The sequence below is a fragment of the Nicotiana sylvestris genome, chromosome 3 (genome assembly GCF_000393655.2).
Source record: "Nicotiana sylvestris chromosome 3, ASM39365v2, whole genome shotgun sequence".
Taxonomy (NCBI): domain Eukaryota; kingdom Viridiplantae; phylum Streptophyta; class Magnoliopsida; order Solanales; family Solanaceae; genus Nicotiana; species Nicotiana sylvestris.
Window position 1 is genome coordinate 30,826,886 of NC_091059.1, and position 21,525 is coordinate 30,848,410.

At 37.4% G+C, this 21,525-nt stretch overlaps 2 protein-coding genes and 1 long non-coding RNA gene across 4 annotated transcripts; all 3 read left to right on the forward strand.

The window, feature by feature from the left end:
- Positions 1-9,189: 9,189 nt before the first annotated feature.
- Positions 9,190-9,606, forward strand: LOC138887186 (uncharacterized). The gene has a single exon (XM_070168906.1). The coding sequence runs from the start codon at positions 9,190-9,192 to the stop codon at positions 9,604-9,606; it is 417 nt and encodes a 138-aa protein (XP_070025007.1).
- A 2,707-nt stretch (positions 9,607-12,313) lies between these two features.
- On the forward strand, positions 12,314-15,524 carry LOC138887187 (uncharacterized). Its single transcript, XM_070168907.1, has 2 exons — positions 12,314-13,043; positions 15,439-15,524. Exons 1-2 carry the CDS (start codon positions 12,314-12,316, stop codon positions 15,522-15,524), a joined length of 816 nt encoding a protein of 271 aa, XP_070025008.1.
- Positions 15,525-16,313: 789 nt separating this feature from the next.
- Positions 16,314-20,784, forward strand: LOC104220740 (uncharacterized). 2 transcript variants are annotated; one of them, XR_709576.2, is made up of 4 exons: positions 16,314-16,479; positions 18,331-18,892; positions 19,531-19,620; positions 20,541-20,784. It is a non-coding gene; the product is annotated as an uncharacterized lncRNA (long non-coding RNA). The 2 variants fall into 2 exon arrangements; XR_709577.2 differs by having other exon boundaries at positions 18,519-18,892.
- Positions 20,785-21,525: the final 741 nt, after the last annotated feature.

The window sequence follows — 21,525 nt, forward strand, 5'->3', positions numbered from 1 at the left end:
CCTCGAATAGGATATGTCGGGTCCATCCGCCCTCGAATAGGATATGTCGGGTCCATCCGCCCTCGAATAGGATATGTCGGGTCCATCCGCCCTCGAATAGGATATGTCGGGTCCATCCGCCCTCGAATAGGATATGTCGGGTCCATCCGCCCTCGAATAGGATATGTCGGGTCCATCCGCCCTCGAATAGGATATGTCGGGTCCATCCGCCCTCGAATAGGATATGTCGGGTCCATCCGCCCTCGAATAGGATATGTCGGGTCCATCCGCCCTCGAATAGGATATGTCGGGTCCATCCGCCCTCGAATAGGATATGTCGGGTTCATCCGCCCTCGAATAGGATATGTTGAGTTCATCCGCCCTTAAATAGTATTTTATTTTCAAAGTTGTTGTTGAAGACAGGCACCCACCTGTATGATAAGAGGAATACTTTTCTGTTTTACATTTCATGTTCTAGGTCACCCACCAGTATAATGCGGGAATACATTTCTGTCTTTTTATTTCTGTTCTAGGTCGCCCACCAGTATAATGCGGGAATACATTTTTGTTCTAGGTCCCCCACCAGTATAATGCGGGAATACATTTCTGTTCTAGGTTGCCCACCAGTATAATGCGGGAATACATTTCTGTCTTTTCATTTCTGTTCTAGGTCGCCCACCAGTATAATGCGGGAATACATTTTTGTTCTAGGTCGCCCACCAGTATAATGCGGGAATACATTTCTGTTCTAGGTCGCCCACCAGTATAATGCGGGAATATATTTCTGTCTTTTCATTTCTGTTCTAGGTCGCCCACCAGTATAATGCGGGAATACATTTTTGTTCTAGGTCGCCCACCAGTATAATGCGGGAATACATTTCTGTTCTAGGTCGCCCACCAGTATAATGCGGGAATACATTTCTGTCTTTTCATTTCTATTCTAGGTCGCCCACCAGTATAATGCGGGAATACATTTTTGTTCTAGGTCGCCCACCAGTATAATGCGGGAATACATTTCATGTTCTAGGTCGCCCACCAGTATAATGCGGGAATACATTTCTGTCTTTTCATTTCTGTTCTAGGTCGCCCACCAGTATAATGCGGGAATACATTTCATGTTCTAGGTCGCCCACCAGTATAATGCGGGAATACATTTCGGTCTTTTCATTTCTGTTCTAGGTCGCCCACCAGTATAATGCGGGAATACATTTCTGTCTTTTCATTTCATGTTCTAGGTCGCCCACCAGTATAATGCGGGAATACATTTCTGTTTTTTCATTTCATGTTCTAGGTCTCCCACCAGTATAATGCGGGCATACATTTCATATTTTTGCATTCAGGCGCCCACCAGTATAACGAGAGGAATACTTTTCAGTCTTATATTGCAGATCTTGAAATCAGCAACCCACCCCAGGCAGAAGGTAACAACAGGAATCCCCAGCAGGAAACAATAAAAATCCCCAGCACCGGGAAGCAGAAGGTTGCAACAAGAGGTCCCAGCACAAACTCAAGTGCATGTGTCAAAAGGAAGAAAAGACGCATTTTGAAAGAAGTGGCATATGAACATTAAATCATGCCCAGCATAACAAATCTGATGAAGAGAGTTGTATCCCCAGGGGAACCGCCGAAAAGCTTAATGAAAAAAGCCATGTCCCCAGCGGACCGAACAAAATGATGAAAACTGGTATTCAGAAAAGCAAAAGGCCAGAAGTCTCGGAAGAAAAGCACCGGAAGAAACGCAAGCAGACAAGAAAGCAAGGCAACAAGAACAAGTTGCAGTCTAGCCTAGCTTCTTGTTTCCTTTTAAGCACGGTGTAACAAGGAGATCGGTAAGCAGTGGTAATAGCATGCAACAACAGTAACATTGCAGTCCCATGGTAGTCCCAGCTACCAAAACTTCCCGAACGACATTAACCTGATTCCCCTTTAGCCAGGGATATGTAGGAAACCTTTGAAGTAAAGGTTCGGTTAAATCTTTTTTCAAAAATGCTTCACACGGAGTACTCGGATGGGCAAAAATCGCTCACTTTATCTTTGCATGAAAACCCTTCGTGTCTTCGGGCAAAGAGGGGCAGCTGTAAGCACGTGATTTTTGCCCCATGAGAGAATTTCTCCCAAAAAATCCAAAATAAAACAATTTTCCTTTATGTGCAATTTTAGAATTTTTGTGGCATTTTTGATAATTATTTGTATTTCTGTCTGTGTGTGTTTATTGGTTAAATTAATAAAAAAATTACAAAAATATGTCGCATTTGCATTTAGTATTTATTTAATCATAAAAATAATGTACGTTGCATTTTTAGCATTTAACGTCTAAATTGTGTGATTTTTATAGTTAATTGCTATTTAAATGTGCGATAATTGTTATTTGGACAGATTTTTGAAGTTATAACAGATTTTGAATCAGGGCAGTAACAGTAGTTTTAGGGGTAATACGGGAATTAACCAATTGCAGATTATTTAATTATGGTGGGGGACAAGACGTAATGATAAAAGCAAAAAGGAAAAGGTGGATAATGATGTCTTCTTTTCAAAAAGAGGGAACAAGGGGACCCACTTTGACTACTTTTCAAAAAGAGGGAACATGGGGGCCCACTTTGACTACTTTTCAAAAAGAGGGAACACGGAGGGCCCACGTTGACTACTTTTACTAAAGTAAAAGTATGGGTAATAATAAAAGTTAAAGGGGAAAGAGGTAAAAGAGGGTCTTGCTTTGTATATAAGGGGGGATAAGGGGATTGAATTTGGGGAGGAGATTTGGAAGAAAGAGGGGGAAAAGATTATTAGGAGGAGGATTATTTTCTAGAGAGATTTTTGGGGAGAATATTTTTGAGAGTAATACATTCTGAAAATCTGAAGAAGTGTGGTAGAGTTTTGAAAAGAGAAAGACAATTTGAACTTTCACTTAAATAATTTCCGTTTGTCTTTCCTCGAGTGTTATTCAAAATAAGTAAACTACTGCATCTTGTATCCGTCTCTCTTCTGCTTTGACTGCGATTACACTTTGGTATTGCTGATTTTTCAATCCGTTACTGGGTTATTCTACTGGTCATTACTAGTTTTGCGGTGTTGCTGAATCTGCTATTGCTGTGGTATTATTGCTGCTGACTCCTACTTCTTTTCTTCTTGTACTGCTATTTTCAGGTACACATTTGTACACTCTCGGCTTGAAACGAAATGAAATATTAATCAGGCTTCGTTCCTGTTGAATCCCTCCTGTTTAGATTTGTGTTTGAATATAGTTTTCCTTTCTTGGTATAAAAATGTAGTCGATTTATTCATGAGTAATGGGGTTGCATATGTATAATTTCTTAATCTAATAATGTTAGTTTAAATTAATCAAATACTAGTTAATTTGTTTTGATATTATGATGTGTCAATCTCATGTTCTAGTATTATTGAATAATAGAATATAGAATGAAAGCAGTTTTTTTTTCTTTTCCTTGTACAAACTCGATCGCAATTTTCCATTCACATTAGCCGTAAACTAATAACTAATAAGTTACGTTTTTCAGCATGTAATTAATTGAGAAATTTTCTTTTATTTTTAGAGACAAACTTAATAGAAGAAATGTAGTCACTATAGGTTTATCCTTAAAAATAAAAATGAGACGAGCCTCGCCAAATAAATCACACATCGTTGGGCCCTCAATAAATACATAACCATTGACTAGACTTTGGATTTAGCCGTTTAATGAACCTTCACGGTCTCTTCCTAAAATAACAATACGTTAGTCTCTTTAGGACGCGCCTTGATAAATCTTACCTTCTTAAACTCGGGTGCACATTTATGTGACCCAAATCCAAATCTCAACGGAGTCGAAATGTGTTTCTAATCACGGGTACATTGATTGTGACGTGGTTCGAGATGCGTGTCCATGACGTTGCAAATTCCTTTTAAAAATAAGAATGAGATGAGCCTCGCCGAATAAAAATACAAAATTGCGGGGCCCTCAGTAAATATTTACTTTAAAATTGCTTAGACTTCGGGATGGACCGTTTAGCAAAATTCACGGCCCTACCAAAAGTAAATGATACGCTAGTCGCTTTAGACGCGCCTTTAATAATTTAATTTTCTTAAACGCGGGTGCACATTTATGTGACCCAAATCCAAATCTCAACAGAGTTGAAATATGCCAGCAACCACGGGTGCATTGATGTGATGTGGTTCGAGATGTGTTTCCATGATGTTGCAATTCTTGATACAAATAACAGTAAATGATAAAAGCGGTTAAAAGATAAAATTTGCACATAGGTTCATATTTGTATAAAATCAGATAATCAAGCCGAATATAACAGTTGAGCGACCGTGGTAGAACCACGGAACTCGGGAATGCCTAACACCTTCTCCCGGGTTAACAAAATTCCTTATCCGGATTTCTGGTGCGCAGACTGTAGTATGGAGTCATTCTTTTCCTCGATTCGGGATTAAACTGGTGACTTGGGACACCCTAAAATCTCCCAAGTGGCGACTCTGAAATAAACAAACAAATCCCGTTTCGATTGTCCTTTAATTGGAAAAACTCCTTGTACCCTCGCGGGGGGGGGGGGGAAAGGAGGTGTGACAAGATCTAGATAAGATTTTGTAATTCATAGACTATGGTTTAGTCTAGCTTTTGTTTTCTTTCAGCATGGTGTAATAAGGAGATCGACAAGCAGTAATAACAGCATGCAACAGCAGTAACATTGCAGTTCCATGGTAGGCCCAGCTAACAAAACTTCATGAACTACATTAACCTGATTCCCTTCTAGCCAGGGATATGTAGGAAACCTTTGAAGCAAAGGTTCAGTTAAATCTTTCAAAAAATTGCTTCACACGGAGTACTCGGATGGGTAAAAATCGCTCGTATCTGCTCACTTTATCTTTGCACGAAAACTCTTTGTGTTTTTGGACAAAGAGGGGCAGTTGTGAGCACGTGATTTTTTCCTTATGTGAGAATTACTCCCAAAAAAATCAAAATAAAACAATTTTCCTTTGTGTGCAATTTTTAGAATTTTCGTGCCATTTTTGGATAATTATTTGTATGTGTCCGTGCAAGTTTATTTGTTAAATTAATAAAAAATACAAAAATATGTCACATTTGCATTTAGGATTTGACTCTACAATTAGGAGCAATTAAGTTTGTTTTGCAAGAACAAAAAATCATAAAAATAATGTACGTTGTAGTTTTAGCATTTAATGTCAAAATTATGTGATTTTATCGTAATTGCTATTTAATTGTGTGTTAATTGTTATTGAGAGTTAATTAGCACTTTTATAAATTAATTTAGTTCTATATGACAATTTAGGATTTTTAGAATTTAGTTTCAGTTTAAGAAAAAATAAAAGAAGAAAAAAAAGCAATGAAAAGAAGAAGAAAATCGGATTGGGTCTTTTCTTCAAATTTAAACCACAAGCCCAAAGAACCTAACCCCCACCGGGTCGACCCGACCCGGTCCGCCCCATAACCCAAACAAACACCCCCCCCCTTTCTTCCATTTTTCCATTTCCATTTTTTACCCTAAAAACCCTAAAACCCCCGCCCCTCTCTTTCTCCAGCTCCAACGACCCCCTCTCATAGCTGTCCTTTCCCCCTTACCACCAGAAGCTCTCACAGTCCGTCGAGCTCCAACCAGTCGCCAGGGCTGCTGCTTCTTCTGCTTCGTCTTCAACTCCAGCCATGGACGAACCACCATGAACGACCACGTTGACCTCCAGTCCAAACGAGCTCCATCTCCAGCAACCATGGTTGTTGTTTCTTCTTCTTCGTCTTCAACATGGTCACGACAACCTGGAGCAGCCCCACGACCACCATTGCTGCTGCTTCGTCTTCAACTGCCTTCCCCCTCGCCACCAGCAGCTCGTCGTCGACCAGCAGCTCGTCCAAACAACCAACTTCATCTCCTTCGTCATTTCCTCCAGTCGCCGGAAAAACCAGCAACGACCACTCCACATGAGCGACCACCATCGCTTCTGCAACATCCAGCTTCATCCGCGAACGACCACAAACCAGTGAACTCGATCGTCGCTGCATCAAACACAAAAATGGGTTGAAAACAGTGATGTTTGTTCAGGCGTGTCGAGGTTTCCGTTCGAACCCGGACTTCAAACTAGTAGGTTTCCGTTCTCTTTTCTTTTAGTTTTCGTTCAGTGAATTCATCTTCCGCTCCTTTTCTTCTTTCTATGATTATGTTCGTGTTCCGATAGGTTGGTTTGAATTCGAACCCAGGTCTTTGTTTGTATTAGAGATAATTCGTGTTCATTTTTGTTTGAAGTTCGTTAGTTTTTCATCAAGTGATTTAATGTCGAGTGTTTATGTGCTGGTCTTTAGTTTTTGATTTAGTTTGAATCATTCATCTTTGTTATGATGTTGTTTGATTTAGTTTGAGTTCAACTGATGTTGAGTTTAGTGATTTAAATCTACTTGTTTGTCCTGTTAAGTTTGTTGATATGAATCTGACTCTGTTGTTAATTCATGAATGTTGTCGATTAGGAGTTTGTTTGGCGAGTTTGTTTATTCAGAGTTTGTTTGTTAATTGGATTTAGGTGAATTGGTTATAGTTGATATGGTTTTGGTACAAATTGAAAGGGATGGGGGTAGAATGGTAATTTCAGTAGTTTCAGAGGTATTTTGTTTAGTAATTGATTAATTTGAGTGCTCCGTCCACTAGGCACTAATAATATTAAAATAATACTTAGTGGGGACAAGACATGATGGTGGGAATTAATTAGTGCATAATGGGGGACAAGACATATGGTAGTGGGCAATAATGCATTGTTTAATATAGTGGGGGACAAGACATATGGTAGTGGGTAATAATGCATTATTTAATATAGTGGGGGACAAGACATGTGGTGGTGAGAACTAATATATTTGATTAATATAGTGGGGGACAAAACATTAAGTAGTGGGATTCAAAAGGGGGATGATGAGAAGATGGTGGGATTAATTTAATTGCTTCAAGTTTGGCTATAAAGAAGAAGAGTTGGAGATAAGTTAAAAAAAGGGATTTTTGGGAGAGAGTTTGGACGGATTTTTAGAGAGAGTCTAGGCCGGATTTTTAACATTTAAAAAATTCAGTAATCTGAGAGTAAAAGAGAGGCTGGTTATTTCTGAGATTTCACTGAGGATTTAAGTGGATTTTTTGAGTTTGTTATTCCTGGTCTGCATTGGTTTGTGTTGATATTGTTTCGTTGAGTGTGTTGGAATCGTGTTGGTTTTCAAATCTATCACTGGGTGTTCCTTTCGCTTTTTGTTGCTGGTTATTGTTGCTGTTGCTGTGTTACATACTACTTTGCTGACCTTCCTCTTCCTGTATTGGCAATACCAGGTACACAACTATAACTTTGGCATTTGTAAGCTGAAAACATGAAGTTTGAATATACGTGAAGAGTTGAAATTCTGCTTTGGTTTCAATATGACTTGTGTATTTAAATTCGTCAGTCGCTGATGACAGGTAGATCCCTGTTAGTATGTAGTAAGTGGACTGAAACGGAGTTGTATGAGAGATTTTTTTTTTATTAAAACATGTTAGCATCTGGTAACTGATTCCTGTAGTTAAAAATAAGCTTGTTGGACTGTTAAATTAATCTGGACCGGGACTGTTTGGATCTTGGAATATGATTATGTAATAGTCGTATTAGTTTAGTTTTGTTTCGTAGTATAATTTGTGAGATTAGAGGCCAGCTGCAAGCTGAAACAAGAAAGTATTCTGGAATTCATGAATTTCACTTGTATTAAATAAATTGAGCTGAAATTAGTAAGGTGGGTCTAAAATTGGTAAAGAGTAATTAGTTTCGTTTTTGATATTATTATTCGTCAATTCAGTATTTCTATTTATAAATTCAGAATTTTTTTATGGTAATATTCACTTAGAGAATAAGATACGAAATAATCTCCTTTTGTACAAGCTCGATTACAATTTCCCATTTGCATTTGTCTTAGACTAATAACTAATAAGTCACGTCCCTTTTTTAAGCATGTAATTAATTTGGAGATTTTCTTTTAGAGACAAACTTAATAAAAAATGTAGTCACTTTAAGATTGTCCTTTTAAAATAAATGAGATGAGATGAGCCTAGCAAAACGAACAGATAGCGGGACCCTCACAAATGTACGTATTAATTACTTAGAACTCGGGATCGGCTGCTTAGAGAACTTCGCGGCCTTTTCCCAAAACAACCGCGCGTTAGTCTCTTTAGGCGCGTACTTTAATAATTTACCTCCTTAAATTCGGTGCACATTTATGTGACCCAAATCCAAATCTCAACGGAGTCGAAATGTGTCGCTAATCACGGGTACATTGATTGTGACGTGGTTTGAGATGCATGTCCATGACGTTGAAAATTCCTTTTAAAAATAATGAATGAGACGAGCCTCGACAAACAAGAATACACAAATTGCGGGGCCCTCAACGGATAGTTATTTCGAATGCTTAGATTTCGAGACAGGCCGCATAGCGAACTTTATGGCTTTTTCTCAAAATAACAACGCGTTAGTCTTTAGGCGCGTATTTAATAATGTTATTTTTCTAAACTCGGGTGCACATTTATGTGACCAAAATCCAAATCTCAACGAAGTTGGAACGTATCAAAAATTGTGGGTACATTTATGTGGCGCAATTCGAGATGCATTCTCACGATGTTGCAATTCTTTGATTAAATAATAACAAAGCGGTAAACAGTTAAAATTTGCACGTAGGTTCATAATTGTATAAAATCAGATAATCAAGCCTAATATGACAGTTGAGCGACTGTGCTAGAACCACAGAACTCGGGAATGCCTAACACCTTCTCCCGGGTTAACAGAATTCCTTATCCGGATTTCTGGTGCGCAGACTGTTAAACAAAGTCATTCTTTTCCTCGATTCGAGATTCAACCGGTGACTTGGTACACCATAAATTTCCCAAGTGACGACTCTGAAATAAATAAATAAATCCCGTTTCGATTGTCCCTTAATTGGAAAAAAACTCCCTTCCGCGCCCCTTTGCGGCGGCGCGGGCGAAAAAGGAGGTGTGACAGAGTTTATTATACTTGGCTGAGATTAACCCTTTTTATCTTCTTTAATTGATTTAACCAAAAAGGATTCAACCGACAACGGATGAAGGAGCTGCTGAGTGATCGAGGACGGACTAACTTCGCCCGCGGATGCGAACAATCCCAAAGACCTCCAAAATTTCCCTCTCCCGCTCGCACCATACAGATGATCATCGGCGGGGGGCGACAACACAATGATCAATAATGTCAAGTTCACCACCACACATAAGCTCAAACGATCAATCACTCACGAATGGTATGATGTTCTCGAAGACAGTATCATTTTCGATAAGTCAGATGCTGATGGTTTGTCTTTCCCTCACTATGATGCTATTGTTATCACTTTACGTATTCCAGATACTGATGTAAAAAGAATAAATGTAGATGATGGTAGCGGCGCGTGTATTATCCATCCTCAAGTTCTCATACTGATGAGACTTGAAGATAAAATAATAATGCGTTGTATAACGCTTACAAGTTTTAATAATGCAGTTAACCGCACTTCGAGGGAAATAGTGCTACCCGTCCTAGCTAGAGGAGTCACCCTAGAAACAACATTTCACGTCATGAACCAGGAAACGACTTACAACACCATCATAGGGAACCAGTAGATACACGCCATGCGTGCGATCCCTTCTAGTCTCTATCAAGTGATCAAGTTTCCTACCCCATGGGGAATATTCAGCATTCGAGGGTTGCAACGCACCACACAAGAATTCTATCGCACTGCCCAAGAATGCGTACACACCCAACAACTCAAAGGAGCAAATGCGGAAGCATAACAATCAGTGATGTCGGGACCCAAACCTAACGTGTAGACAGACGTTATCAAGGACCCCGGCATCGTAGAGGCATCCTAATAAATGATAGAAAATATTGATCACGTCCTACTAGATGGCAACACAACATAAAAAGGCTTACATCGGGCACAACCTCTCAGAACCAGGGAAGTTTCATAAGTTCTTGACTGGCCATGCCGATCTGTTTTCCTTCTCCCATGCAGAGATGCCAGGCATTCCAAAAGATATCGCCACCCACAAGTTAAACATCGATCCCTTATATTCTCCAGTACGGCAAATGAGAAGGAAGTTCAATACTGCAATCAACGAAGCCGTCAACAAAGATGTCGATAAGCTACTCGCAAATGGCTCTGTCCGGGAATTGAAATATCCTTATTGGGTCGCCAATGTGGTCATGGAGAAAAAGAAAACAGAAAATGGTGAATGTTTGTACATTTCATGGGCATGAACAAGGCATGTCCGAAAGATTCTTTTCCATTGCCACATATCGACCAGCTCATCGATGCAACAACAAGACATGAGTTACTAAGCTTGTTGGATGCATATTCGGGTTATAACTAGATCCTCATGGAAGAAAAAGACCAGGAGAAAACCACTTTCATCACTCATCACCAGGGAACATATTGCTACAAAGTGATGCCGTTCGGACTAAAAATTGCGGGGGCGACATATCAGAGATTGGTCACCAAAATATTCAAAAACCAGCTTGGTAAAACAATGAAAGTATACATCGACGATATGCTGGTTAAGTCGAAGAGGAAAGTAGATCATATCAGACATCTGAAGGAAGCCTTCGACATATTGAGACGGTACGACATGAAACTAAATCTCGAAAAATGTGCTTTTGGCGTAAGCTCGAGAAAGTTCCTTGGTTTCCTAGTGTCACAAAAAGGCATCGAGGTCAACTCAGAGTAGATTAAGGCCATCGAAGGAATACCCGAAACACTGACCAGCAAAAAGCAGGTACAAAAATTGACGGGACGAATAGCAGCCATGTCGAAGTTCATCTCACGGTCATCAGATAGGTGCCATAAATTCTTTAATGTATTAAGGAAATACAATGGGCTCCAGTGGAATGCAGAGTGCATCGATGCCCTGAGAAAACTAAAAACGTACTTGTCTTCGCCACCCTTACTCGCCAAAGCAGACCCAGGCGAGTGCCTCCTAGTCTACCTAGTCGTATCTGAGGTCGCGGTAAGTGCGGTTCTAGTCTGAGAAAGCTAAGGTATGCAATCTCCAATTTACTATATCAGCAAAACCTTAATTGACAGTGAAACAAGGTACCCCTACCTTGAAAAACTGGCTCTGGCACTAGTAGTAGCTTCACGAAAACTTAGACCATTTTTTTAGTACCACCTCATAAAGGTGGTGACAACCTTTCCTTCAACTACCCATTCTCCTCTTTTAATGAGGCAATCTCATCTTTTAGCCTCTCTTTCTCTTTATTGGCAATTTTCAGTTCATCGATCGAGCAATTGAGTTATCAGTCGATTTTCTTGAACTTACTCCTTAGGGAGACAATCACACTCCTTCAGCATTTGTTTCTCAAATATATCCTTCTTTGTTTCTATCTTCCCTTCTCCCTAAGGGACCTTTAAGTGAGTGAACACCTGGGTAAGTAAAACCTGTAAGATAATGCATGCTTTTTTTAGCTGAGTCGGCTTCCCTTGCCATATGATTGATCATCAGAAAGGGTAAATTCAGCAACCTATTTTGATCCAGCACCTCCATTGCTGCCAGATCCAAATATGCACCTTGTGTCTTTGCTCAGACCTAGGTAAAATGCACTTGTTCATAAACTCAAATAATAACTTGTCGACCGAGTTTATTTCCCTTTGCACACTTTATTGGGCTTCTGAGTTTCTCTTCCCTGAGTGTACTTGGTGTATTGGGAAAAATTAAGTTTATATATGGAATTCATTATAAGATGACACGTCATGACACGTAGACCAATTAAAGAAGAACAAGTGATGAAGAGTAATCAAAGAGATACGAGCTTCAACAGGCATGGGCAGTCACTCAAATAAAAGGCAAGGAAGGGAGGTGCTCGAACTTCTTTATGACGGAAGAGAATGAATCTGATAGAAAATAAGGAATAGATACGAACTATTGGGCATTAAATACAGAAACTTTAAGGAATCTGTATTGAATCAAATATGATTGCTGATTGTAACGTTACATTAAATATCATTAAATGACATTAATTGTCAATAATGACTCAATTATGGAATAAACGAAACGTACCACTTAGAATAGCTATAAAAGGAGAAGATAGATCATTTGTAAGGACACGAAATATCACCGAAATATACTGATTTACTTTGTTTTCTTCTGTTCATCTGATTATTATCAAAGCCAATTTCTTTTATTCATTTTATATATTGATTATCAGTAACCCGAGTTCTTCTAAAATAAAGCTTTGACCGAAATTACTATTTTTGGTTAAACAAATTGGTTCCGTTACCGGGAATCTGATAATCGTTTACCTTCTTAATCAATTCTTTCATCAAAACTTACCATGTCGAATAACAACGACAACAACAAATATACTCAACATCAGGAGAATGATGCAGGTGATAGGACACCACTTCCCTCACCGCGTGATTCTCTCAGGAGTATCCTACATAAACCCGAATTATCGGGTTGGCTAGCCAAATGGGCCGTAGAACTGAGAGAGCACGATATAACATACCAACCGCGAACCGCAATAAAGTCGCAAGTGCTCGCTGACTTCATCGCCGATTTCAGCGCAAAAATACTGCCTGAATTCGAGAAAGAAGCGCTTCGCACTTCACCTGAGCAATCCGACCTATGGACCCTCTACAGTGACGGTGTATCCAACGCGACAGGATCGAGACTGGGACTTGTGCTCGAGGTCCCAATGGGAGAAGCGATTCGTCAATCTGTACGATATTCTGAAATGACTAACAATGAGGCCGAGTATGAGGCCGTAATTGCAGGATTAAAATTGGCCCTCAAGTATGGTGTTCGACGGGTCATCCTTTGCTGCGACTCTCAACTCGTTGTGAACCAGGTTACTGGGACTTTCCAAATTAAGGAACACAAGTTGCAGAAGTACCAAACCGAAATCCACAAACTGCTGCCAGAATTTGACGAATGTCGATTCGACCAAATACCCCGAGCACTGAACATCAAAGCAGATGGTCTCGCCAAGCTGGTAGCGGCAACCAGAAACATCACCAAGGAGAATGTGGTCACCCTTCCACTCGTCAATAGACCAAGTCGAGGTACATTCTATAAATTTAACTTGGGACTGGCATAATCGTATCATATCATATCTACAGGAAGGAACACTCCCACAAGATAAAAAAAAAGAAGCCAAAAAGCTCCGAATACAGGCGGCCAGATACAGTCTCATAAGCCACGACCTTTATAAAAGGACATCCGGCGGCCCGTTGGCCAAATGCCTTGGACCCAATCAGACAAGGCGAGTGCTCGAAGAGGTACATGAAGGCCACTGCGGCGCCCATACTAGTAACTGAGCCCTCATCAGGTGTCTTATTAGTGCAGGATACTACTGGCCCACTATGAAAAAAGAGGCCGCAGAGTACGTCGAGAAGTGTGAGCAATGCCAAAAATATGCCCCCATGATACACCAGGTAGGGGAACTCTTGCACTCCGTCACCTGCCCATGGCCATTCATAAAATGGGGGATGGATAACGTAGGGCCCCTCCCAACAAAGCGAGGTGAGGTACGCTTCCTTTTGGTTTTAACTGACTATTTTTCCAAATAGGTGGAAGCAGGCGCATTCGCTCAAATAAGCGAACAAGAAGTCATCACGTTCATCTGGAAAAACATCATATGCTTCTTCGGCATCCCCAAAGGAATCAGCTGCATCAACGGACCCCAGTTTGTCGGAAAAAAGATGACTGAGTTCTTCGAAAAATGGCACATCAAGTGGATACTCTCCACGCCATATTATCCTGCCGGCAACGGTCAAGTGGAATCCTCCAATAAAACAATATTGAACATATTAAAAAAAAGCTTGAAGACGCCAAAGGGCTATGGTCAAAACTACTACCGAAGGTGCTATGGGCCTACCGCACAACGCCAAAGACCATCACAGGAGAGACGTCGTATTCATTGGTCTACGACACCGATGCAGTCATACCCGTTGAGGTCGGGGAGCCTAGCCTGAGGTACTCCAATAATAGTGGATCAAGCAACGACGAAAGCAGGTTACAAGACCTGGATGAGGTCGAAGAGCAAAGAGATATGGCACACATAAAAATGGTGGCCCAAAAACAACAAGCAAAAAGGTAGTATAACAAGAAGACCAAAGTACGACCACTCAGAGTCGGGGACTACGTGCTAAAGGCCAAAACTCAAGCAGCAAGGGTGGTATAACAAGTGTCCACGCATATGATTGTTTCTAGGCATGCGTCCTTTCCCGGACCTTGAGAGTTACCTTGTGTACCGGTTATTTTTTTTTTTTACAGAAAAAAATTACTCTATTCTTTTAGGAGCAGACTATCACATAAATTAAGACGAAGGAAATAACAAGTAAATGATGCTAGGTTTAATCAAAGAAGAAGCAGGAAATGTAAAAGCTACCAAGGCCAACAAAAAAAAAACCCTAATCAAGCACATAAAAATTAGAAATTAGTGCGTTCTGCACTGGTTCACATGAAATAGTTGTCTCTCTTTTCCATCAATTTGTTTAAAAGAAAGTGTCATCCTACTGTTAGTACCAAAGAGCAAGAGCATTATCATGAAACGAAGCTTAATCTTCATACATATATAATCTTGGAAGATTTTACTACCAGTTGATTCCAGCATAAGCATCAGTAAGAGACCTAAAAATAAAGTACACGAGGAAAAGTAGAAAGCAATGTAATCACAGAGGATGTCGTCACATCCATCTGCTCCTGACTGTGGAAGAACTTTTTTTTATGCAAGAACACTGTACACTACATATTTTCTTGAAATATCCGACAATTGCTTAAAGATGTTTTTTGTACATTCACTATTTATTTTGGGGCCAAATTGGGAGAATACTGTTTATAGTATTTACTAACAACTAACCAAAATCGACACCAAGCATACAAAAAGAATATAATAAGGAACAAGATTTAGCTATTATACACTCACATAATAAATAGTTTCTACAGTGTTAGCGTATGTTAACTGGTTATAGCAACTTATTTAGCCGATTAACTTACTAAATTGAGATCACTACTGACAGTTAACTATAATTATAAGTCACTTTAATCAGATGGTACCGCAAATCTACAGCAGTTAAACCTTAAGAAAAATACTAACGTGGAAGTTACTTTGATGGACTAAGAGTCAATGGAGCAAAAAATTCTTTGGCTAAAGTCAACTAATTCAACACGGTTAATTTTAATCCAATTAACGAAATAAATCCTTCAAGAAATTTGACTTGCATTGGGAATCGATGTTTGGCTTTTGATCAACGTTTTCGAGTAATCTGGTTTTTTCAATATCTAACACAATTCTTTTGATATTTGCATGACACATCTGCAACCCTATATATCGGCATAATAAATATCTTCAAGAGACTTGGTTTTTGACAACTGTTTGTCAATCATCAAAATCAATTTAAGCTCAGTTAAACAAATTTCCTCTTTTTGATGATGACAATCACATGTCCAATTCAGCTCAAACTTCAAACCCACCGATGTGTAGTCTTCAGCTTAAGAACCAGATTGATCAGTATAAGAACCAGCTTGATCAGCAGCATTGACTTTTGAAAGATGTTTATTCTCGCATAAGTCTAGTAAAAGGACTCACCTTCCATTTATTGCAAGCTTATAAATGACTAGGAATAAGAACCAGATTGATTTAATAATTTTCCTACAACCACACAGCGTGTGATCACTATTTATAACATTCCACTACGTTGAGACCTAGTTCATTTAGCAATATACGTGCACCTTCTTAACTTTCCTCTTTTGGCATTGATAATAGGGGAAATCTAGGTGATTTAGCTATTGTTTATGCTTCCGCTTGATTATATTTCAATGACATATTATGGTTACACTACAAGAAAGTATAGAATTAGCAACAATTTTTTTGCAACAACAATAATATTGTTGCAAAATACAATAAATGACAACAACTTTATTTAGTTGTTGCTATATCATAGAATTTTTACCCATCAAAATTTTTTTGTTAGCAAAAGCTTTAATATCGTTGCCATATTTAACAAACAATATAATAAATTTTAAATATATATAAGTTAGCAACGACTTTTTAACAACAATAATATGGTTGTTGGCTAAGTTTAATAAATGGCAACACCATAATTAGATTGTTGTTGTATCACAAAAATTTTAACCACAAGGTTTTTCTTGTTACCAAATATTTTAGATTCTCGTTACTTTGTTTTAGGAGTAATATAATAAATATAAAATATAAAAATAATTGGCAATAACAAATATTAGTTGTTGCTATTACACAAAATTTTCTCAACAACTCCATTGAGTTGTGGCCAAAAATTTAGTGAACCACTTTTAGTTTTCCGCCAAAACAAACGCGCCAAAACAGATTTCCCTATTTTATTACTTTTCCCCAAATTTTTAGCGCTCAATTTTAGTTTCCCCTGCATCTAGGTTTTCTCTTTTCATTATCTAAACTAAGTTCTTGCATCTGTGTGTTCGATTTTTTGATCTCTTCCGCTTTGTTCAACCCAAAATCTGGTGAGTTCTCACTTTTGATTTCGTTTCTTCTCAATATCTATTACTTTCTGCTTTTGATTTAGTTTAATCGTATCATTCTTCTTAATTTGTGATACCTTAATCACTAGTCAATGATTATTTACTGGGATTTCCTTGAATTGTTTTGTAATATGAGATGTAGTTGATCTTTTCTTGGTTGTTATAGTGAGTGTTTTCTATATAATTTTCTTAATTTTTTTCATGGTCATGCTATTTGACGTTCTTTTTTGGGGAATTAATTGTGTGAGAGTGAGAATATTTGGGATTGATGATTTACAATATGGGCTATTGTCTACTTTTTTCTGAATCTGATAAAGATTGGTGCCTTTATCTGTTCTTTGTTTCATCCGGAAAAATGGGAGTCCCCAGTTTATTGTGAAACCAAGTGCAGCCATTAATACCACAAAAAGAGTCAAACATCCAAAAGCTTCAGAGGCGCACCAAAGTGAATGCAAAAATTGGCCATAGAACAGTGTAATTGGTTTGCCAAGGATATAAAACAATACACATTTTTACAAAAAACGTATGTCTACGCTTGAAAAATAACAAGTGAATAAGAATTTGATATGGTTGTCCTGTTCAAAGAAAGAATTGTATATGTTTGTGATGTAGACAAGAGTTACAAACGCTTGTCATGGAGGCTGGAGAGTTTCAAAGAAAAAGTTTGCACTAGATATGGAAAACTCACAGCTGATATGTCTCTTCAACTTTTAACTTTGGGGAAATATCAGCTTTTTCCCATAATCTTGAACTAAAATGTCTTTGTAAGGATGCAGAAAAACAAAGAGATATCAAGTCTGTTTAAGAAGTCCCACATAAACATGTCATCAAATAGCTCAACTTACCATGCCTAATGGAATTAATTTAAATTTTTAGTTAATCAAACATGCTTTGCTTAAAATAGAAACTATTTATTCTCCTTAGTTTTAGTTATCAAAGCTAAAATCTAGAGTTTCTTTTCTTTTAGTAGTAGCAGATCTATTGTTTAATTTTTAGTAACTTCAGATTCTCTTTTTTTCACTTGCCATCTTTTTTTTGTTATTACTTTTTCAAGATGCTACTCATCTTCCTTTGCTTCAGTGGCTATTAGTTCAAATTATATGCTTTTATTTTAACTATTTTCTAATATAGAGACTTTCTCTAACTTCTATTTTAGATAATAAGTCAAAACTTGTAATACTAGAGCTTATGGAAGTGTGACTATGTGATACTTGGACTTCACATGTTTTCTATTAGTTTTGGAGTTAACAGAATGAACCTACTTATTGGTTCTTAAAACTAATTAGTACTGGCAACTCTATGTTGCATATCACATATTTAAATTCTTGGTATTATCTGTCTATCACCATTCTTCTTCACTCCTTTTAAGTTCCAATTATCTTGAATATTTAACTACATCCAAAGTAAATCATTAGGCTGTGAACTTCCTGCTTTATGTAGTAGTGAACTTACGAAAGAAAGTTAATTATATAGTTTTACAATTTTAATTATATAGTTTTACATTTTTTATTTTATATTTCATTATAGGTAAGTATATGATGGATAAGAATTGACTACTTATTAAGAATAGGACATTACCAGAATATTTGAATGGTGTGGAATGTTTTTTAAACTTTGCATTTTCTAATCCTGAGGTTGGTGTAAAAATCTAGTGTCCATGCATTAAATGTAATAATATGCTTAGAAAATCACGCGATGAGGTTAAGACAGATTTACTTAGGTGGGGAATAGATCCGACCTATGATAGGTGGATTTATCATTCGGTAAGATGTCTTTATTTTGAGCAATTTTGATCATTTTTCTGTAATAACATAATTTAATTTGTTTTGCTAGAGAGATTCAAGCACTGGCAAAGAGCCAAATCTTCAAAAACTTTGGAAAATGACTCACATGAAGTTAGGACATTGGGTTAATGATGCCTCTGCTGAATTTAATATATATACGAAACTCTTATCTTTATCCTAGAATATGTGCCGATTGAAATAAATATCGCAAGTTTAAGCTCGTATAATTGTTTGTAGGATAAGCTAACAGAAATTGTGGCCAAACAAACTCAAGAAGTGGAAGAGGATACTGATGTGGACCCAATTATTAATGCTACTTTTGTGAAACTTGTTGGAGAAAGTCAGGATATTGCCGCAGTCAAGGATCGGGAGTCAAGCCAGCTAGTAGGAGATCTATGCATGTAACTCAAGAGCAACTGCAAGCACAACAGAAAGAGGTGGAAGAAGAACGCCATAAATGAGAGAATGTAGAGTGTAAACTAATAGAAGTGGAAAATCAACTTGCGGAGGAGCGGAAAAAACGAGAAATCATGGAAGCTCGTCTAGTGGGTGATCAAAAAATATTAAAACAGGGCATGATGGCACTAGTATCCCATATACAAAGTTCCGAGGTATTTAATTTGTTTAAGGCGTTAAAGTTTCAATTACTTGCTTTTGATCCTAAAAATAATTTTATTAAACTACTTAAGAATAAAAAAGGAACCAGGTAGCAGTTGAATTCAATAGCTATGGCAGGGCTTTGCTATTCTAAATGTCTACTGGTGCTTGTTGGTAAGATGGTACACAGATACAATGAATGTAGGAAAGAGACATTTTACCCATAGCTTTTTTAAATGATTGAGAAACTATCTTAGCTTATCAGTATACGAAGCAAATTGCTGCCGATTTACTTTAGCTCTGCAGCTGAATATCAGCTATAGTATGTGAACTTTCACAAACTTCAGACTTACTTTAAATACTATGATAAAGATATTTCTAAGTCCAACACATTATGTTTTGTTTTATATCCTATGGTAATAGCTTAGAAGAATGGACGTTCTCATATACTAATCTGTTTGTCATTTCTACATGAGATATTAGATATTCAAGGTATAAAATGCTTTATGTACATGTTGTCTGTTTATTTGGATCTATAGAAACTATATTTTGTGTTCTACTGAAAGGAAACATGTTCTAATATTTTTGATGTTATAAATTTGCATCTTCGAAGTTTTATCATATTTAAGTTTAGTTGTACAATGTTTAACAGACTGGACTTCCTACTGCAATTTTTGACATGATTGCTAATTTAAATGATTCGGATGAGACAAGTCCTACAAGTCTTATGGATGATAGCATGGTAAGTAAACTTATTCTAGTTCTTGTGAAAGGAAGTTTCTTGGCTGTATATGCAAATGAATCTATTTGAATAAATCAATCATTATCTAAATTTTTTTCAGACTATAGTATTGTATCTTTGGGAGTCATTAGCATGTTCTGATGCAATTTTATTTTGGGGAGTATTTTAATCAATCTTACACTGCTTACATGCCTATTTTTCTTAAGTTGTTGCAGTCATTTCTCATTAAAATATATTATTGATTTTTCTTAAGTATTTGGTTTCAAGAAGACTTTTGGTCTTAATACCTATGGGAGGATGACTTGAAATATACAAAAGTTGTTTGTGAACAGGATTATATAACTTCCTGCCTAGCTGTGGAAAATAAAAAAAAAGGAAAAAAGATAACCATACCAAATACCAAATAGTTTGAAATAAGCATTAAATCAAGAGTGCTTTCAGTCATGATGCACTTTACCTTTGCACATAATCCAGATTGTGGGTGATTGTTTCTTTCTCTTGGTCGTGCATTATTAATCTAATATTCCCAACCATGTTTCTGAGAGTGCTTTTTAAGTTAATGTTGTGTTTCCACTAAGCTCTTTTCAGGTTGATGGTTCCTGTTACGGAGTCATTTTGGTCATCTTAGTATCTTGATATTTTTTGTGTTGCTTTTACATGGCTTCCCGGTGTTGTCTTTTCTTGTCTTTTTTTCCATTGATGTGGTACTTATGTTGTACTTAGCCGAGAGTCTATTGAAAACAACCTCTTTATCTTCACAAGATAGGGGTAAGATCTGCGTAAATTGGGATTATACTGGGTATATTGTTATTGTTGTTGTAAGTTGTTGCAGTAAAATAAGCTTCCACTATTTCGTTTTGCATGTTTGTACTTTATTGCTTCTTTTTATCAAAATCTAATTATATGTATTATCTTTTTAGGATGAGTAGCATTCCTGACATCCGGTTCATGTAGTGCACAAGCTGGTGGAAAAAGATTTATTTTTTGGGTTAATATTAGAATAGAACTTAAGGACCTTGGATATATGATACTTTTGTTTGTTTTGTAAGTAAAGATATACTTTTTAGGATTATTTAGCTTTTCAAAGTTAGTATATCCACTGCATCAATTTTATGTATAGACGCTTTATTTATAAATATATATAAATTAAACTACAATTTATTATCTCTACATGTATTTGTAAGAATTTAAAGAATATATGAATTGTGTATTTAGTAACACCACATAAATTGTTGCCAAAGTAGTACTAGAGAATATGTTGAAAAAAAAAAGTAATTATTACCACAATAATAGTTGTTGCTAAAAGTCTTGATAACAAATTATTAACTTTACCGCCAGTTTCTTTAGCAACAACGGATATTATTGGCAAAAAACTAATTTTGTCGCAACAATAATTTTTGTTGGTACATGTCTTTATAATCCACGACTTCATTGACCTTTTACCAACGACAAATAACTTATGATAACGATATATACTGTTGCGCTAAGTTACCTTTTGGCAACAATATTTTTTGTTGTTGCATATACTTTTCCCATCGGTGTTTACTGCAACAGAGTGCAACGACTTCTTTGTTGTTGCCAAAGATATTTTTGGTAACAACATTGAATATATGGCAACAAAATTTGTTGTAGCGATATGCCTTCTTTCTTGTAGTGTTAATTGATGAAAAATAGGCTTTAATTGTGATATGTATACATTGCAGGACGAGGAGCATGTATGATGCTTTCAAGAGGATATTGGAATGATTTATGAGCAAGAACAACCCGTCGGAGTTGAGTGCGAGCAAAGAAGAGATGAAAAAATGAAAGAAATCAAGCTCCAGGTGCGCGAAGAAACGCGCAAAGGCGCGCAGGAGTCACGCGTAAGAAAGGCCGAGGCAGAATCATGCACGAAGAAACGCGCGA